This window comes from Saccoglossus kowalevskii, chromosome 7, assembly GCF_978046115.1.
Source record: "Saccoglossus kowalevskii chromosome 7, keSacKowa6.1, whole genome shotgun sequence".
Lineage (NCBI taxonomy): Eukaryota > Metazoa > Hemichordata > Enteropneusta > Harrimaniidae > Saccoglossus > Saccoglossus kowalevskii.
This window is the reverse complement of record NC_140647.1, coordinates 27,177,150-27,197,621: the sequence shown is the minus strand read 5'-3', so window position 1 is coordinate 27,197,621 and position 20,472 is coordinate 27,177,150. Positions and strand designations below refer to the sequence as shown.

The 20,472-nt window shown below is 33.9% G+C and overlaps 1 protein-coding gene across 5 annotated transcripts in view; it reads left to right on the top strand.

Annotated features, from left to right (window-relative positions):
* The window catches only part of LOC100367792 (uncharacterized), a 41,166-nt gene extending 22,180 nt beyond the window's left edge, over positions 1-18,986 (top strand). The window contains exons 4-17 of one of the 5 annotated variants that reach the window (XM_085501408.1): positions 1,041-1,119; positions 1,472-1,569; positions 2,460-2,580; positions 2,912-2,999; positions 3,431-3,589; positions 4,017-4,186; positions 4,627-4,748; positions 5,277-5,337; positions 5,447-5,673; positions 6,651-6,972; positions 10,167-10,250; positions 10,755-11,016; positions 12,753-12,812; positions 14,806-18,986. In XM_085501408.1, the coding sequence (XP_085357534.1) occupies positions 1,041-1,119; positions 1,472-1,569; positions 2,460-2,580; positions 2,912-2,999; positions 3,431-3,589; positions 4,017-4,186; positions 4,627-4,748; positions 5,277-5,337; positions 5,447-5,673; positions 6,651-6,972; positions 10,167-10,250; positions 10,755-11,016; positions 12,753-12,812; positions 14,806-14,979 (2,027 nt within the window). In that variant the 3' untranslated portion in view covers positions 14,980-18,986. Of the gene's footprint in view, positions 1-1,040; positions 1,120-1,471; positions 1,570-2,459; positions 2,581-2,911; positions 3,000-3,430; positions 3,590-4,016; positions 4,187-4,626; positions 4,749-5,276; positions 5,338-5,446; positions 5,842-6,650; positions 6,973-10,166; positions 10,251-10,754; positions 11,017-12,752; positions 12,813-14,805 lie in introns of all 5 variants that reach the window. The other 4 variants (XM_085501406.1, XM_085501405.1, XM_085501404.1 and 1 more) reach the window with 4 other exon arrangements.
* Positions 18,987-20,472: the final 1,486 nt, after the last annotated feature.

Below are 20,472 nucleotides of genomic sequence, written 5' to 3'. Positions count from 1 at the left end.
TCTATGATAACAAATTTATGTGCGCTTTTAACAGAGATGCGCTTTTACAGGAACAGATGCGAAAATACTCACATCTATAAAATTAAAAACTTTTTCATCATTATATTAAATGTGTAATGGTACAAGTTTTTGACACAGTAACTTATTTATAGACATCAGGATACCATTGAATCCTGAATATTTAATAGATCTGAAACTCAAGAAGAACATACATAAATTAGACACATTGTATAATTTATAATAATTGCATATAATTTTAATAATTGTTTAATCTACATGTACACCACAGTTGTTCTGACACATCCAACTGTTGCACATTTGGTTTCAATAATTTTATAGTCATTTTAAATATACACTAAATATAAAATTATGCAAATCGCGATATTCTCAGTGCACAATAAAAACAGCATTCAGTTTTAAGACTGATTCTATGAAATTTGTTAAATTGGCCAATTAATATTTCTTGTCTCATTCCAAATTGTTATCAAAGCTGTGGCACATAGTAGTACTTATAGATATTCATTCAAGTATTATTTATGCATATTTTGGTGTATTATCATAGCATGTGTGTTGCCATGGAGACATAAATTCATTGCGGGATATATACATTTCCATTCCAGTGTTCAAACTGATTCATTGTAACAGCATATAAAGTTACCAGTAATCGGTGCTTTTATTACGACAACTCATCATACGTGATTATTCTCCCCTCTAGTCATGTTTTTAATACCACACTGCCCAGTTTGAAATCACTTTTAAATACATTTAATAGTTATCAAATCGGTAATTGAAAAGTCTTGTTGTCTGTTTCTACTGGGCTCTTATTTTTTGGAAATTCATGGCTTGACCTTTCACCTATAGGGTGTATATTATTGGTTACAACTCCATGATAGTTTAAAGACATCATAATTGTACTACACTACTGTAGAATGCTTTATTGTCACTTGGAATTTCTTTTTTCCTGACGAGGGTGAATTCTTTAAACTTAGTCATACATGTATTTGGTGTATATTCTAACTTATGTATGTTTGTTTGTGCAGTTGGACCTCCGTATACTCTTAGACTCAAGGTCAAGTTTTATTCCTCAGAACCAAACAACTTAAGGGAAGAAATAACTAGGTAAGAATTTAATATTTATGTTTACAATCTATCTGTTCCATTTTGTATTGAATTGTTGTGCACTTTCCTTGTTATCCCGCATGGTACCTCATTATCTGTCTTACAAGTGGTTGAACATGTTCATTATAGTTTTCAAAATGAGGCGACGAGAACCGCTGATGAGATGTCTGGGTAAAAGCAAGTTTTTGTGAGAGTTTTGAGTGAGGATTTTGCAAATCATAAAGAGGGGGAATTTAACTTCAACCGAGCAGCAACCCAAGTATACCATCTCTCTTATAATTGTAATGTATCACACCACTAAGATTTTGCATTCTGTGTAGTTACTTTCATACAATTTGTTTCTATTTATTAGGTATTTATTCTTTTTACAACTGAAACAAGACATACTAAGTGGAAGACTTGAACCTCCGTATGAAACGGCCGTAGAGTTATCAGCTTATGTTTTACAATGTGAGTCATAACTATTCAATGTTTCACTTTAATTTCACAGCCTCATCTATGAGTATTATGCTATTTATAACTCTTTCTACATTGACACATACCGAATTACACTTATGTACAGGTGTTTCAAAGAACGAAATAAGTAGTGATTTTAATGATTCAGAGTATAAAAAAATGCATTTTTTGGTTTATTTGCACTTAATAATATGGTACTGTTTTATAGAAAAAACAACATCCGCAAGGTTTCATTTCAAGTTTCGTTCGATATTTTATTCTCGGTATCTCTAATACAAATACATGTGATTCTGGAACTTTTTAACATTTGACGTAACTGATTTATGTGAAAAAATCTATGCAGGAGACATGGACCAAACTACTAATAACATGGAATAAAAGTCATGCATATTCAGAGTTCAGTTTCCAAACTGACAGCAAAACATTTTGTATTACTGTAAAGGGGTTAATTATTCACTGGGTTTTAATTTAGCTTATTTCGCTGAATGAAAAATGCGCTAAATTAAAACCCAGTGAATATGTAAAATTGAGCATAGAACAAGTTATCTAAATGATAAAACCGTGAATTTAAAACCCACTGAATATGCCTGAAATGGTAAATCAGTGAAATTTAAACCCAGTGAAAATTAGTCACTTTACAGTATTGCTGATTATTATTATTCCTGTATTATTTTCGTAAGTATTTACCAGCAATTGTTGGTACATTTTGTGTTGCAGTGAAACACCAGATGTTATATCCCTGCAAGTTTGAAAGTCAAATGAACAGCGCTGATACGAATAGTCGCATTGTACCTTAGAAGAATTAAATATCTATAATGTTGATTGACAGTATAAAAAACATATATTTTGCCTGGCTAATACGATTCCCATTCTTCTATTACTAGCTGAACTTGGTGACTTTGATGCAGAAATCCACACACCAGGCGTGGTGTCTGAATTCCGATTTGTTCCTAATCAGACGGAACAAATGGAAATAGACATCACTGAAATATTCAAAGAATACAAGTAAGTAGAGGCCATCATGTTATTGAATTAGGGGGATTTTCCACCACTAGAGGGCGCCATCATACTGTAGGTGTTCACAACAACAACAGTTCTTTCGATATGTTTATCTTTTGTACATATTGAAACAAATGAGCAAATATTTGGATACCATTTGCACAGGAAGTTATTTAGTTAATATTTAATAACTAATTTAACATTGACTCGCATGGTTTTTATCTGGTGGCATTTTTTTAAATAAATGAATAAAATTAACAATCATTTGAAAGCATTGATTACTGTTGTAAAATAAAAAATATGCAGTCAGTAATAATGTATGTGTTTTGTTTGTCAGAGGTCAGACACCAGCCGATGCGGAAATGAATTATTTAAATAAAGCTAAGTGGTTAGAAATGTATGGTGTGGATATGCATATGGTACTGGTAAGTAGAAATGGACATGTGTTGAATGTTTGTTGCAGTATAGCTTCCAGCCAGCACGTGTCAGTTTCGGTTCTGATCTTGCTTATTTTTCTGGCCAAGGCTTGGCTAATCTCATGCAAACTCAATATGATATTATTATTGTGGTTAGAATATTGTATAGAATGTTTTTAAACGTCTACATGTCCATTAATATTAAAATATTAATATTAAATTTTAAAGTTCCCTTTCTATTTCTTTTCATGCTAGGAAATGTGTTTGTATGAGAATTATATCACATGATGTGCATTAGCCAATGGCACTTTGATCTTTGTAATAGAAAGTATATGCAAATGACTAGAACTATATCACATGATCAACATTAACCAATGTCTTCACCATATATTGTATGCAAATGAGCAGATGTGAATAATTTAACATTTGTTTTTTTCCAGGGGAAAGATGGTAATGAATATAAGTTGGGTCTTACGCCGACTGGAATTTTAGTGTTTGAAGGAGAGACAAAAATTGGACTATTTTTCTGGCCAAAAGTTACAAAGTTAGATTTCAGTAAAAAGAAATTAACATTGGTGGTGGTGGAGGATGACGACCAGGTAAATTATTGATACCAATTGCCTCCCCTCTGACAGTCCTTCATGATAGTAACTATCAAGCTTCCCACATTTACTGTTAAGTTAGCATCATCATGCATCATGCAACGCTATTATACCCCACAGTCTCTCAATGCGAAAGCTTGTTTATGTTGCCATTACAACTTTTTTTGTAATGTTACATGCATCTGATCAGGCTTTAGGAACGTATCCCAATCCCGGTTTATATTGAGCTTTGAGTTTTTAACAAAAACGTCATTCAAAAAACAGCAGTTTCTTGTTTATTGAAAAATGTGAGTTCGCAACGTACATACCAGTACATGACTTACCCCTCTGATCCTAAAAAACATTACCTTCCATTTTTTGGCAAGTTCTGACACACATTGATAAACTTAAATGATGTCTGATTCAATTTGTGTTTTATCTGCAGGGTAACGAACAAGAACACACTTTTGTGTTCGTGCTGCATAATATGAGAGCGTGTAAACACTTGTGGAAATGTGCCGTAGAACATCACACCTTCTTTCGACTCAGAGCTCCCGTCAAGGGCGTTAATGACAAGCAAGGATTCCTACGAATGGGGTCGAGGTTTCGATACAGGTAACCCCTCCCATCATAACAGATTTTATTACAATCTATTTGTTGTTAATACTGTTCAATACTGTGTAGATTGTCTGCGAGTGACTCTGATGTCTCTCCCTACATGCATTGTACTAAGCGAATGCTTGATTGAAAGTAGCGAGATGACATTGTGGAATTGGTAACGTAAGCACGGTCACGAATAATGTTGATAATAATTATCGATATTGAACATGTATCCTCATTTGGATTTTGATCACATGTCAATAAGGGAAAAAAATATTAAAATGTTGCTGTTTGTACTCACTAAGAAATCTTGAGATGAACTAGAACTTTATGTGATGAATCGTTTTTACTTATTCTTCGTTGATGATCAGTTTAAAGTTCCAAATGAGTGTGTGGCAAGGAATGTGCACTAGTAATGGTGCAAATATATGTAAATGTTGTTTTTTCCTGACCAGTGGTAGGACAGAGTACCAGACTGCCAAACAGAATAAAAGCAGAAAATCGATTCAGTTCGAAAGAAGGCCAAGTCAGAGGTTTTCAAGAAGGCCGTCACATGCCAAAAGAGAAGCCATGAAAGGTAGAGTATTTGTCTCACTTCCCTCGTGTCGCTCTAGCTTGACCCTTGACCTTTTAGACTTTAAGAGCCAGATTATAAACGAAGAATGATAATGTCATTTGTTTTTGATTTGAAACGAAGAAAAAAGGGAGGATGACGACGCACCACTTGTTTGTTTATTTCGTTTTTGGTCTTAACCTATATTAATTTACATCGATCATGTCAATTGCATCTAGCGAGACCATGTACCATCACCATCTTTAACCTTTTCTCCATCAGACTTTGTCGCCCAAATTTTTCTGCACATTTTTTCTTATTTACGTTAATATTTCTTGAAATGAACCCTAATTTTGGAGCCAACAGACAAAGTTTGAGTCGATTTTCAGTTTTTTCTCAAAAATGTTTCTGTTTCTGTCCCAATCATCTGAAGAAAAGTGTAGACTATAAATAGGACTATGTTGTGAATTTGTGATGAAAAAAAGGAAACTGGTAGTGAAAAGGTTAATGATATCATTTATGATATTAATTTCTATGTTTTCATTTTTATAGCGCAAGAAAGGCTAGCAGCACAGAGGTATTTGAATGCTCAACAAAACACATCACTGCAAAGGTAATTATTTATCCTTACCTTTCTCTGATTTGAAGAATCCTACGTATAAATTATGCAAACTCTTGACAATATATACATATGTTTATGCTTGCATTTCCTTATATTGTAGTACATCGAATGGTGAAGTGACGGCAGCAAATGGAACAGCATTGGCAAACTCCAGCCCAGCTGTGGACACACTAGTGACATTGAATGATACAACACCTATGGCTATTACAACAACCATTACCACTCCCACTGCAAATTCCATAACAACAACAGGAGTAGTAGGTATCAATGAAACAGACATTGATAACCTCACGATGGAAATCCATGATGAAACCGACCAAAATAAAGGTGAATCTCCTCAACCTGATGCACACGATATTACAAGCTCTGAAATTGATGATAATTCCACCACAGAAACAGAGCAAACAAGCTCGGTGGCAACTACAGAAACAGACAAGTCAAAGGAGAATATTGAATCCACAATTCCATGTATCAACTCTGATGTCAAAACGCTGAGTATGTACTCTGGTTTCCTTTGATACCCAGGACTGATCCAACTAAAAACGCTGGTTTAACCAAGCAATCTAATCTAGAGAAAAAAAAAATGATTGTGTATATAATTATTTTTAACAGATACTCAAACACTTACATTTTAGGTCCTCCCTCCCCCTCCTACCCTGTATGTGGTATTTTATCAGTTCTATATGTATATAATGCATTTTAAATTCTACTAGTACCTGTATATATATAGCCCTGTGACGGTGGACATTCCAGCTGAGCTGTGTTTATAATGCATGCCGAAACCCTGCTCGAAGCAGAGTCGTCTTTCTCCCAATATTCGGTATTGTTTTCTTTCCTTTATGAAGCTGCATGTCCGTGAGTATGGAATCTGTAAACGAATGTCCTATTATGGTGTATTTTTAGCCCCCTTTAGTTTAGCGTTTCATTTCTATTTTATATCATAATTGGAATTAGTGAGTGAGTCATCTATTTTTATTTTTTGTTTTATTCATACCCTAAGTAATCATGTTTTTAACTTCTCATGCTTTAGAATCTCGATCATGAGAATAAAAAGTTATTTTTTCATACTGCATCTCAGTGCCATTTATTTTCAGCATGTCTATGTTGCATGCGGTTTTGTCGTGATGTTGCTTTGCTCGTACATTCATACGGTGGTCCAGCATGTAAGCCTCACTTTTGACTTTACATCCACATGAAAACATGTCACATACACAAAGCAAGTTATCCATCCATACATCCATCACGTCTTGCTGCCTGTGCGAAAGTCAAGTCATTGCTCTTGTTTGTTTGTTTGTAATATATAGGTCCGGAAGAATCTGCCGCAGCCAAACTGAAAGGTCTTGAATCGCCCACCACACATGCATCAACAACAACAACATCAACAACAACAACAACGCTGTCACCTAAGGACATAAACACTTTACCCAACAACCAGCAGCCCATAGATAAGCTGGCTGGCGCTGTAAACACGCTCACACCCGACAACATGAAATGTAACATTTTGAAAGCAAAAGTTGATAAGGAAAAGAATTTGTCTATGGGCATGTATGACACTGACAAAGTAAGAAAAGATAAACTTGTAGTTTCACTGCCACAAGAAGACGGGGAAACATCACCAACCTTGATGTGAGTTGCACAGTGTAAACTTTGCACATTTTATTTTGTAACTTTTGTGTTTTTCAATGAAAAATATGAAGCAACAGTACATCATAACATGCAGTCATTTGTTGAAGATGGAATTTATTTATATTTACCTAAATTGTTCTAATGAAAATTAAAAATATATGGCTTCTATAAATGTTCTTCATATTGTGTACTTGCAATGAACTAATACAGTATGTAAACATAAGTAAATTCCAGCAAAAACAAAATATGACACATGACATTTCACAACACATGTTCATTAGAATATTCTAGTTCCCATCAAATAATTAAACAATTATAATAACATGTGTTCACACATAAATTGTGTTTTGGTGGGTAGATATTTGTTTAAATGTTAGATTGTGTTTACGTCATAATCATCATTTGGTCAGTTTATGTTTGTATTGTATACATCTCTATGGCGATAGTTCTAGTCGCACCACAAAAGCTTGACACTTCAAATTTCACGCTTCACCTGCTAAATTAATTCTTCAAAGCATGGAGTAAGTAATACATTTCTTCCACATATGAAATGTACATATGCTGATAATCAGTTTAGTTATTTTATCGCTGGACGGTATTGACGTTCTCAGTATTAAACTTGTGTGCTGTCACTGTATTTAACTAATTTTGTTTTTAACATTGACTTGTCTTGATTGTTGCATTTCATTAGTTTAAACTAATATTCATTGTGTTCAAGGTTTAACATGTCAGTACAGATTTAAACATTGATGCAGTGTAACCATGACTACAAGGTCATTGAGAGTGAAAAGAAAAAAAATATTTCCTTCCTGGGATCTCATTGATTTCGCAATAAATATAAAATCCAACTCCCTGGAACCATTCATTGGCATTGGGCAAATCACCCATAGTTTAACTATGTTCAGACCCCCCCCCCTCCCCGCCCCATTAGTTATCATTCTTCCCACTCATCAAACAAACTGTATTGTTTTATGTCATTTTTTACTCATCTCGATGACGACTATATAAAGTAATACATTTTTCTCTATCATGTTCCACTTTTTTTTCTTCTCCAAATGCCGTTGCATTTTTTCTTGGAAATTAATTCGACCCCTGTGTGTGTGTGTAATGTGCTACCACATCTAACACAATGGTATGTATACTTATATCATAGATGTTAATCTCGTAATTCAATGTGTAAACTTGGTGTGGTTTCATTCTCACTGCCTGTTTGATGTGTCTTGGTGTACCATCTTACATGTCACCTTTCAAAATGTACAAGTCTACCAGAATAGAGCCCACTTGTTAAGGCATGTGAGAAATGCCTTACTATTTGTCTTCTGTCTACATCTACGTTTAATCTATACACAAAACGCACACACATTCCCAATAGCATGCTAATTTTAAAACTGTATTCAGCAACATTATGATAATCACAAATGATTAATCATGTTGGTTAGTTATTCAAGCAATTGAAATCAAAAACACAAATATGGCAGTGCAAATGACGGCTGCAGTGACTCGTTCTGTTGACTCCAGGGTACAACATTTTCTCAATCTGAACACTTGCAGTTAAAATGTTGACATTTATTAGTTACGACAATTCTAATATTGATCTATCAACACAGCCGCTATAAATGTTTTTACAGACTTTATTGCATCACTGCTGCCACTTTTATCATCACAAAATGCTAACCTCCACGACACTCCAGTCTTAGTATAGACTTGGGTTGCCTAGCACGGGTATACCAACTCTTGCGACTAAAGAAACAACCAATTACATTTTCTGAATATTTTTAGTTGAGGATTTCATGTATTTCACTTAGCAATCTTGACATTATGAATAATACAAGAATTATTATTACATTCCAGTCATACTACATATGTCACCTTTGGTATACTGTTTCCAATAAGTTATTTTTGTCAGTATTTGCATTAAAAAAAATATATTTATAACCCCCAAACTACCCCAGTCTAAGTTAATTTTAATTTACAATGGTTATAATAATCAGTTAGAGTTACAATATTTCAATCAGCTAAAAAAAATTTATTATGTAGCAATACAGATGGCCATAGCATTCCTTTCCTTTCATTTAGTATTGTCACAACTATTGGAAAATTTGAAGTGCAATTAAGAAATTTTGTATTCTGGCAGGTGTAACACAAGATTTTATTAGGACAGTCAATACTACTATTCCAAAATTCAATGAATTGGCAAATACTGGGAAAACTTCATTCCTTCTCATAAGTCCATGTCTTTGCCAATGACATTAGATATGTGAAATATCAAGATGAAAACTCAGTGAGAAATGGATCCATTCATTTCCTTTTAATCTTTTCACCCCTTGTGACCATATATGGTATGAGCCGATTATTCAAATTATGGGTTGTACCATTAATATGCTAATGAGGGTGAGAGGGTTACATCTATTCTTTGTTCTTAAATCCTGTATTTGTTGCATGCTCATTAACTCACTTTTTATTTCTATGTACAACTAAATGCTAGATGGTATTGTAGTAAAATTATGTCTTGTGGTCTTGTTTTTCTCTAACTGTAGCTTATTTAATATTATGTGGGCTGTCGTTGACTGTGTGCTTTGTTGTGATGTATATGCTTTGATAGAAAAAGTTTGCCTTTAGAGGGCGCTGTCACATTGTGACACATTACAGTAATAACAGTAGAAATGCAACTAATTTGACTCAAATGGCATATTGTAGTATAAAATAGTCCACGTTGTGTCTTTATTAGTAAACTCGCCCAAATATATCCCCCAGTTTCTGCAGTATTGGATATGTAGATTTTACCACTGTGGAGATATATTAGGGTGGGGTTGTTAGATTTGTGGCTGTACTGCACATTTGCATGGTGGCACCTGTACTTTACTAAGCATGTGCTTTATTGTTGTATCACTGTAATCACAATGAAAAATCCTAGAGCAGTGGTCTCTAGGTGTGATAGACACTCAATCTACTGACCCTGAAGCACTCGTTTATAAATCAACGCATTTTTAGTGTTATTTGTGATCGTTTGATTATTTTGACAGTTATAACTGCATGTAAGCTAGCATGCCACCCAGTAATAATATGATTGTGCTGAATTCAAAAATGGGATATCAGTTGTCCAGGTCTTCTTCAGGGTTACACTGATTGTGAGAATTTACCTGGGTGGAAACAATATGTGGCAGTATAATTGGCAAATTTTTATTCTGTTGCAGACGTACCAACTCTTTGCCTTCTCAAAGCAGTGATCAGCTCACATTTAATAAAAGTATGAAGAACTATAGCAGTATGCAGAATGTGTAAGTTTGAATAGTGAAAACAGATTCTATGCTAAAATTAATAATGATAATATTGTAAAATACATTATTTGCACTGAATTGAAGTGAAAATAAAGTTCAACGAATATGTTTTCCCTATATTTAACATTGAACTCATCAAAAATCAGTGAAAATAAATTCCATACAAATCAACCAAAAATTCTTCTGAGAGAAATTTCATTCCAGCTAAAATAAAGTATTTTACAGGACCAGTCCATGAAAACACAAGTACCAATAATCATTAGTAGCGTTCATGCACAGCTCCTTAGCATGTGCTAAGTAAACATGGGTGAGCACTAAGCACAGGCTAGGAAATGCTACAGATTAAATCTGGCCTGTTTTTAAGACCCGGTCCAGACCCTTAGCACGGGCTAACAAAGTGTGCGTGAATGCTTAGCATTGTATTCAATGTTCATTTGGACAATTTACTATTATATTCATAACTGTTAATAAATAATATTAAATATTGCTCGTTTTTTGTTACAGTGGTTCCATGAATTCCTCCACATCAAACACTTCGCCGCAACCACAAACCACCGCAAAATTTACCCTGCGGAATCTCCCCAGCCACACAAGTCCGATATCAAAGACTGTGAGAACGAACCAGACTGTGCTGAAGGTGAACGGCACTGTAACTACAAAACCAAGTAGTCTACCGGGTGTAGGTGGTACTGCTAGTACAGTAGCTGCAGCCACAGAGGGTCCAATATCACCGATACTAGTCACATCCCCCACGTCCAAACTACAGGTATGTATACAAAATTTGACAATGTTGATTATTAGCATATTACAAATTATTCATACCAAACCCTATATGGTACTCAATGGTAACGATATGTGTTAGATGTGTGAATTGCATTACATCATATTGGAGGAGTCATCACCTGCACATGCGTTTACAAACAAACATCTACCCATGAGCCTTTGCATTTTTAAATGTGTGTTGTCATTGTCAATTGGAACTCAATTTCTGCATGTGAGCAGGTGACATTTCAACATTTAAAATATACTATTTCTCACCGGATTTATGTGAACTATAAGTTTCCTGGCTTTAAAAGCCAAACTTGAAACTTTATACCATCTTTACAATCTTTGCTGCTGCTGCACATTTCTCAAGTTATTAGCTTAGCCACTTTCCCCCGAAAGATTTGTTTCACTTTTACACCACATTCAAACTGATGCTTACACTGATCAGAAACAAATCTTTTATATGGTGAATCTTATCTCCTAGTGTTTGTGCACAAATGATTTTATTTTTGACTCCTGTGTGACACCATTATCTAAATATTCTCAGCACACAGGAGTTCTTTCTATGCTTTATTTGATTAATATATATAGAGGTGATCGTATGGAAAAACAATAACAGCTTTGAGATTTTATTTTGATGAACACTGCAAAATGATTCAGAATTTATAAATTAAATTTTGAAAATATGTCCCTGTATATCATCTTGTGCACAATTACTCTATCGCTTGGCAGGGTCTTTTCTTTGTGTGCTTATTTTTCTTCCTCACATCTTCAGAGTAACTCTTTGATGGTTCGTCGTAGGCGTCAATCAATGGAAAACTCCAGACAAGATCCATGGGAGATGGTATGAAAACACTTGCATGGCTGAACCCTAACCACTGTATATATATTTGTGATGGCTATGTCATCTTTATATACTAACTGCTTGTTACATGATTTACAGATCCAGTTTTGTCCTAGGGATAGCAATTACAGCCCCAAGCCAGGATGGCAAAAAATATCCCCTGGCCAGGAGGGTAATTACAGTAGAACCCCCTACCCGAGATGCCAATTTATAGCCCTGTACAGGAGGACAATCACAATCTCTAACCAGGATGCCAATTAATATCCTCTAGCCGGATGGCAATCATAGCCAACCCCTAACCAGGTGGGCATCTTAGCCTCTACCCAGGATGCAAATTATAACTTCTGTCATGTTGGCATCACTGCATGACATTAACACACAGTAGAAACACAACGATAGTGTCGCCTTTTTGGTGTGTAGCTTCAGGCAACAATGCTAGCTGTTTTGGCTTAACTTCTAATAATAATAATAATAATAATAATAATAAAGTATTAATTGTAGGTATGGGGGAGTGTCCATTTTAATGGAATAGATGCTCATTAGCATAGAGTTAGGGTGTACTCTCTTTCATGACTGCATCTAATTAACAAGATCTTAAGTGTACTCTTATGAGTATCATTAGGAATGGGATCATCCATTGCTCATGATTGTCTTACCCTAGTCTACAGCTACAATTATTTTAGTGAATTATATTCTGAATGCACAATTATGTGATCCTCTGTTACTGGAATATGTCAAAGCTATGTCTGTCTGCCGTCCAACCATCTTTCTGTCTGTCTGGGTTCTTCTCTGAAACCACATATACATGTATAGTTAGTGGTTGGGGGGTTACTAAGTAATTGATCACCGCATTGTTTATTTCTAACGGTTGCAGTGTTTGTTTATGTTTACAGATGCCCCTGTTATCTCCAACTAGCCCAGATAGTCCACACAGTCCGAATGTTAAATTACAAGTATGTCTGCAATGCATGTTATTGCAGTTGTCTTGCAGCCCCTTTCCTACTGCCACACTCAATTATTCTCTGTCATCAAATAACATAGTATAAATACATAGTATGGTAGTTTAGTATTTGGAAGCCTACTCATAAATAAAAAAAATACCAAGAATTTATCTATAAATTTCACTTTCCAGGCAATATGTGAATGTCAACTGTCAGAAAGTCTATTTTTCAAAAAAATGATGGTTTATAAATAACGCCATTATACTATTTTTACCATTGGCTTCTATAGTGGGAATATTCTTTATTGCAGATTGTAGGTCTGTTTTAGGTCTAATGGGGGTACTTTTTGAGATCTTGAATTGTTTAAAAAATTATGGTTTTAAAATCTGCTAACATTTTAATATGCTTTTTGAAAAATGAACTGAACAATAACAAGTCTTGAATAATATTTATATGAATTTTTAGTAACTGTAACACATAACAGAATGTTATTTGATGTTACCATGGAACTCCACGATTGTACATAATAAACATTGTCTTGCGATTTATGACCAACTTTCTGAAAAACTATGAGTAGGCTTCTACCTTAAGTACTGTGGAATGTTTAAAACCATTACAATTCACAGTTTTAAAATCTGCTAACATTTTAATATGCTTTTTGAAAAATGAACTGAACAATAACAAGTCTTGAATAATATTTATATGAATTTTTAGTAACTGTAACACATAACAGAATGTTATTTCATGTTACCATGGAACTCCACGATTGTACATAATAAACATTGTCTTGCGATTTATGACCAACTTTCTGAAAAACTATGAGTAGGCTTCTACCTTAACTACTGTGGAATGTTTAAAACCATTACAATTCACAGTTTGGAAGCCACGACTGGATAAATGTCTGACAGAGACTGATTGAAATCAGCTGTCGATGAACTAACTAAAAAGCAACAAGATAAAATGTAAATTTCACAACTGTGTTTTATTTTGTTGTTTGAATCAATGACAATAATGTGTTTGTTTGAATCTAGCGTCATGTGGTATTCTTTGCTTTGTACATGTATATGATTATTGTCAACTGGTGTAACATTTCACGCATAAATGAATTACACTCAAAGTAATGTGTTTTCTTTTGATTATTAAGTCTTGCGACGTAAAATTCTGTTTTCATGATCAAATGGAGAAAATTATATTGAAATATTGCGTGGTTTTTACTGCCACTGTTTGTAAATATTCTTGCAGTTGGCAATAATACATGAATAGATCACTGAAACTTTATTTGTGTTTGTTTATTTCTTAGCTTGATTATCAATGTTGTTAACAAATAAACAGCCAATAACACTACAATCCATTTATATGCCACGTTTTTGTGTTATAACAAATATTTTATTAACATGGCCAAGTTAGATGCCAAAATGTTTGCATGTTTGCATTTTGAATTAAAATGTGGCAGTCGTCGCGCTGCGCATGTGTGACATTTGTGTTGATAAACATTGATTTTTCCACAATCCAATGTACTCTTCTAATGGGAATCTGAAGTATGAGTTTTGACCTGCGTGCGACTTGATCTAATTACCGCCGGTTACCTTTTCAATCACCTAAAAAATACTCAATTAAAGCTTTGGTACATCTCAGTTCGTACTCGTTGATCTGAGCAACAGTCAAAGTCGCCATCTTTGTTTATATGAGACCCATATATCTTGTGAATGCGTGGCGCGATGACTACCGCCTTTTATTTTACAAAGTTGTACTTTTGAGGAGTTGACTGGAGAAGGCACATAAACTGTCCTTTTCACCAAACTCCTTAAGATACAAGTGACGCTACAAATGCATGTGATTACTAACCGTCTGTGTTTCTCCTAAGAATATATAGTATTTTATTTAAGGAAGCAACTTGTGTTACTAATGTTAACTATTCTACTGCAGAATGTGCATGAATTATGCTAATGGTTTTTTTTTATGCTTTATTTTGTACTATTAAAATTGGGATCTTGTTTTCCTTCAGAGATTGGAATCAAAGCCCAAATCAGAGAAATCTGCTAGCCTTCCTGGACAGTACAATGGAGGTGGAACAAACAGACCAGTGTCAACGGGCAGTGCAGTTTTGTCACCATGGCATGTTACGTCAGCACCAGAAGAGAACAATGATAAAAAGAGACTCATGACCACAGAGCTCTGAAGACTGTCGCTTAGCTGTTATGGACCTTATTTGGAATGCTATTTGATATTGTCTGGGATGCTAATTGAGATTATCATGGATGCTAATTGAGATTATCTTGGATGCTAATTGAGATTATCTTAGATGCTAATTGAGACTATCTTAGATGCTAATTGAGACTATCTTAGATGCTAATTGAGACTATCTTAGATGCTAATTAAGATGATCTGGGATGCTAATTGAGATAATCTGGGATGCTAAAATTGAGACTATAATCTGAGAGGTTAATTGAGATAATCTGTGATGCTAATTAAGATAATCAATAATCTGAGAGGCTAATTGAGATAATCTGGGATGCTAATTAAAATAATCGATAATCTGAGAGACTAATTGAGACTATCTTGAATGCTAAAATTGAGACTATAATCTGAGAGGCTAATTGAGATAATCTGTGATGCTAACTAAGATAATCAATAATCTCAGATATTAAATAATATAAGCTAAAATTTTAATCAGGATAGTGAGACATGCTAATTCATTAACTTTTTTTGCTAACAGATAATAACAGCCAGTTTTACTAAGGTTGTTACCTAGGTAACTTCTTTTGATCCTATGTATATTTTTTAAGTCATGGTGATTGTGTAATGAGGTTTTTTAACATAAATGTGAAGATATTTTTAACACTTTTTTAAGTAATTGGAACTACAAAGTCATCTTGCCTGGTGTGTGTTGTATTAGATAATTGGAGGATATATTTTATTTAGATAACAATCGGATACAGCACTTGCCAAGCGATGACTTTGGTTTAATATATAGTCCTACAGTGAAGTGTTAGGACAACTGCAGTGAGCCAAATTTTCCAAAAATCTGATTTTAAATTGAGCTCTTTTTTGAAATAACTGGTATTGGGTGCATTTGATTGCCGGAGTTCATCTTTGCTGAATACGATGGCAAATGTCTGTTCTGCTCAACTGTGCTTCTAAAGCGGAAAAGGAAATTGGGCTAACTATCATAACCATGTGTACACCTGATCTATGTGTTGTATAGAAAATGTTGTTCTCTATGTCCCCAATGAGGGCAGTATTGTACATCATATGGAACTTACTATTATCTCCTATAGAGGGCGGTATTGTATCACTCACTTGTATGGAGAAAGCTTGTGATATTGCACAGAATACACTTTATTCTTTCCTCTAATGAGGGCAGTATTCTAATTTTAATGACCATTTCGTCAGACAAAATCTGTGTTTACCTTTTCATGACTTAGATTTGGTATGAACTCATTACTTTGTTTAGTTGGGTAACCCGGTTATGCCATTCGATGTAGGGGGTATATTTTCTATGAAATATGAGCCAAGACCATTAAGTGCCATTATTACTGTGTATATTTCAATGTCTGTCCTTGGTGTTAAACTTTAAGCATACACAAATAATTTTGATCTAAGGAGTATAGTTTGTTGTAGAATCATGTTCAAATACAGGCTTATTTGGCTGGACCATTCTGTTCTGTCTGTAAGAGCTTTTCATTTGTAGTTTATATTCTTTGCACTGCCAATCTATCGTGATTTTTTAAAACAACTTAGTAGTTGTAAGTTCTAGTATAAAACTATAAAATCTAATATTTTAATACCATTTTAGTGTCTTTTAGTGATATTGTTTGCAGATATGTTGGACAGTGTTCTGATTGCTTAAAGCGTGGTGGTCGTCGCGCAACATGTGTTCTAATTTCATGTAAATAAACAATGTATTTTACATGTGTTGTATACATCGCTATGAGACCCATATCGAACAGGACGCGGCACGGCGACTGCCGCCCTTTAATCGAATAGCCATAATCATCGCTAAAGTTTATCATAACATATTAATTAATAGAAATAACTTTTTAGCATAATTATTTACAAAATTGTACGCAGAAGAATTAGACTGCCATATATCGATTTTTTTTTTTGCAGTCTTAAAATTTCACTTCAGAATATCTTAATTTTTGGGGGGTTAATAAATGATATAGCAATGCTATGACAGATCCTGATGTAACTTGCACGTGTCCATTCATACAGGAGGTGTTATTTGTTGTTAATAACATTAAGACTTAAATGCACCATGTGAACTCAAAGGCTATTATGTACTGTGTGTTTTCATTGGTTTCCAAACATAATAATTAACATTGTCATTTTTTGGCTGTCAAATGTGAGACTGTACAAGTAATTCAAGATTGAATGTTGTGTATTGACATTTCATACCTGAAAATTAAGAATGACAAAAAAAAATATCAACGTTGCGTGTCTAGAGTTTAATATGAAGTAAAAAACTATATACATGTCTGTCTGTCTAACAGTGTCTGATGAATGTATAAGTATGTGTGCGTGTTCAGATAGTTTTTTAACTTTACATAAATTGATGTAAATTTTACTTACAAATCTCAGAATATCTGACTTTTATTAATCCTATTATTATGGATACAGTTGCACCAACATTTTTTCCTTTTGTTATTATTATTGTTTGTTTTATTGTTGTAAATAGTTTTTGTCAACAGGAGGGTAGCTTGTCCCTCAATGTCAAACACTATTCCTTTCATTCTGTCATTTTGTGATTTACATTCTGGGGACATTGATGTGGCTGTATACTTATCAGAACATGTCCTAAATAGTGCCTTGTATCAGCTAACGAACACTTCACAATACAGGAGTATGTCTCTTCTGAAAGATATTGTCACCAAATCAGAGTGATTTGTTTGAAAGTTTTATGTAAACCCCCCCCCCCCTCCCTTTATTTTTAAAAATCTTGAATGGTAATTTTGTGTTGCTGCAGAATGTAATATTCTCAAATCTATTTTTGTGTTCAAGTTTCTGCATCATCCTTTTTTATCAATCATTGAATTTATAATGCACTATAAATAATAATGCTTGCACTGTAAACTGTTTTAATTTCACCGGAGACAAATTTTTGCAAGTTTGTGAAAGTAACAAAATTTTGTTGCAAAATTTCTCTTAAGTTCAATGACTTTCGCGAAATGTTGTCTTCACGAATGCCGTAAAATCATTAAATCGCAAAAATTTGTTTCAACAGAAAAATTTGACAGTTTACAATAATTAAACATGGTGGTATTGTGTAAGATTATATGATGAGATTTTGGTAATTAACCAGTATTTGTTAAGTGATATTTATTTACTAATGTCATTTCGAATTTTAAATTATTATCTTTTTAAATCTTTGCTGGTATAAATCAATTATTGGGTCAGCAAAAAATCACAAAATTGATGAAGAGAAGCATTTTAAACATTAGTTTTCAATATGTGTGTGTTAAGTGTATACTTTTGTCACTACATGTACTATCGTAATTTCACTTGTTCTATGCAGCAAGTTCTGATGCCTCTTCCTGGCAAACAAATTGTGATATCATTATTTCTCAGTAAATTGTGATGTCACACTTGCTTCTCAGTAAATTGTGATGTCACTCCTTCGCTTTCAGTAAATTGTAATGTCACTCTTTCTGCTCAGTAAATTGTGATGTCACTCTTTCTGCTCAATAAATTGTGATGTCACTCTTAATGCTCAGTAAATTGTGATGTCACTCTTTCACTGTCAGTAAATTGTGATGTCACTCTTAATGCTCAGTAAATTGTGATGTCACTCTTTCACTGTCAGTAAATTGTGATGTCACTCTTAATGCTCAGTAAATTGTGATGTCACTTTTTCTGCTCAGTATATTGTGATGTCACACTAGCTGCAAAAAAAGTTGTGACATCATACCTATTTCATTTTAGTATCATTTTAATAGCTAAAGATATTACAACCCAATATAAAATCACATAATTTTCAGGATTTGGTTATTACAAAGAATGTGAAACGCAAGATTTCAAAATGTCTGGTGGTGACATCAGCTGTTCGTAGAAAGCACATTTTAATAGTTTGTAATAAGAATGCCACATGCTGATTGGTTGATGTATAATTTTCAAGATGAGTCATTGTGTCATGTTTACCGGTGCATATTTCACAATAAATCACAAATAAAAATATTATTATAATAACGTGTTTACTTTTTGTATACTTCCATTACACTTTGACATTGAGGAATTGGGCAGATTTAACATGGCTAGTTGATCATTCTTTTCTGTCGGTACATCCGTTGTATTTATTGTATGATTACCGATAGTAGCATATGTGCTTATGTGAATGACAGGTGATCAAAAAAAGATAAATTAATGCTTTAGTATACAGTTTATGTGTACTTATAAAAATGTGATGTTAATAGAGCAAAACAGTAATGGAAACATTCTTAAAACAATCCCAATAATAGCAAATCTTAACCCAAATATCAACACAAGTGTATTGTGCCCATAGAGATAAGTCATTTTGTAAAAAAGGTGAAGTAAAAACTTTGTTACATGCGTTTTATTGAAGTAGAATTTCTGTATTTGTGCTATTACAAGTACGTCTTCATTAGAAACACCCCTCAATCCCAAACTGCTTTTTTTGTATACTGGGTTTAATATTGAAATACTGTCAAAACTATTTTTGAGGTGTTTTGGTTTAATTTTGATTTCACTGATTTTTACCTTGCCAATATCATCAAAGATGGAAGGGAAAGGTATATCAAGAAAAAAATGTTTGTCATCATCGTCATTAATAATTGTTAATGTGTGCACAATAACTTTATTAATTCTATTCCAAACTTTAGCAAACTTGGTCACCTAGTTCATCTGTATGAATCTTCCCTTAGTATGGATGTATGTACGACAGATGTCTCGTGTGAAAATATCATCCAAAAGTTTAGATAATCTGATAAAATATTTCAACTGTTTCTCCTTGATTAATCACTAATTGACTGATCCCAGTGGGAATATGCATTGTTCAGCATTCAATGAAGTAAATCATTTATCTTGTAAAAATATAATTGGTGATGTATCGCCCAAATTCCATGGGAATACTAGACTGGGTTTCAATGCCAACTCATGGAGAGTTGTTGCACAGTCTGATACACATTTGAAAACCTGAATTTCATACATGCCCTGGATTTGCAGTAGCGTTTTCCATTTCTCAATGATTGGAAAATACAAGATATCCACAAAATTTGGTACGAAGTACGTTAAAAACTGTATTGCTTTATGAAAAACGTTTTATCTGTGATAGGTTTCTTTGATGTTTCAAAACCTTTCACTTAGGTAACCGGGATTCGATTGTTCTCCACACTGGACTCACAAAAAACACACAGAAGCTCAATTCGTGTCACCTTCGATTCTCTCACTGACTCGTGCTCTCCACTCGAGACAGCTTCAAATCACTTTATTAACTTGTCAACCATTAGCCAATTACAATAGAGTATAAGAGACTTTGAGGCGTTGCCTCTAAACAAACAGCCAATCACACGAAAGTTTTACACATCATAATACAATTGATTAATCGTCACTATATTAGGAAAATCACTATCATAAGTCAACGTCAGTTTATATTTATGGGCGCTAATGGTCTTGCAATAACATTCCACAGTTGACATTAATATACATCATGAGTTCT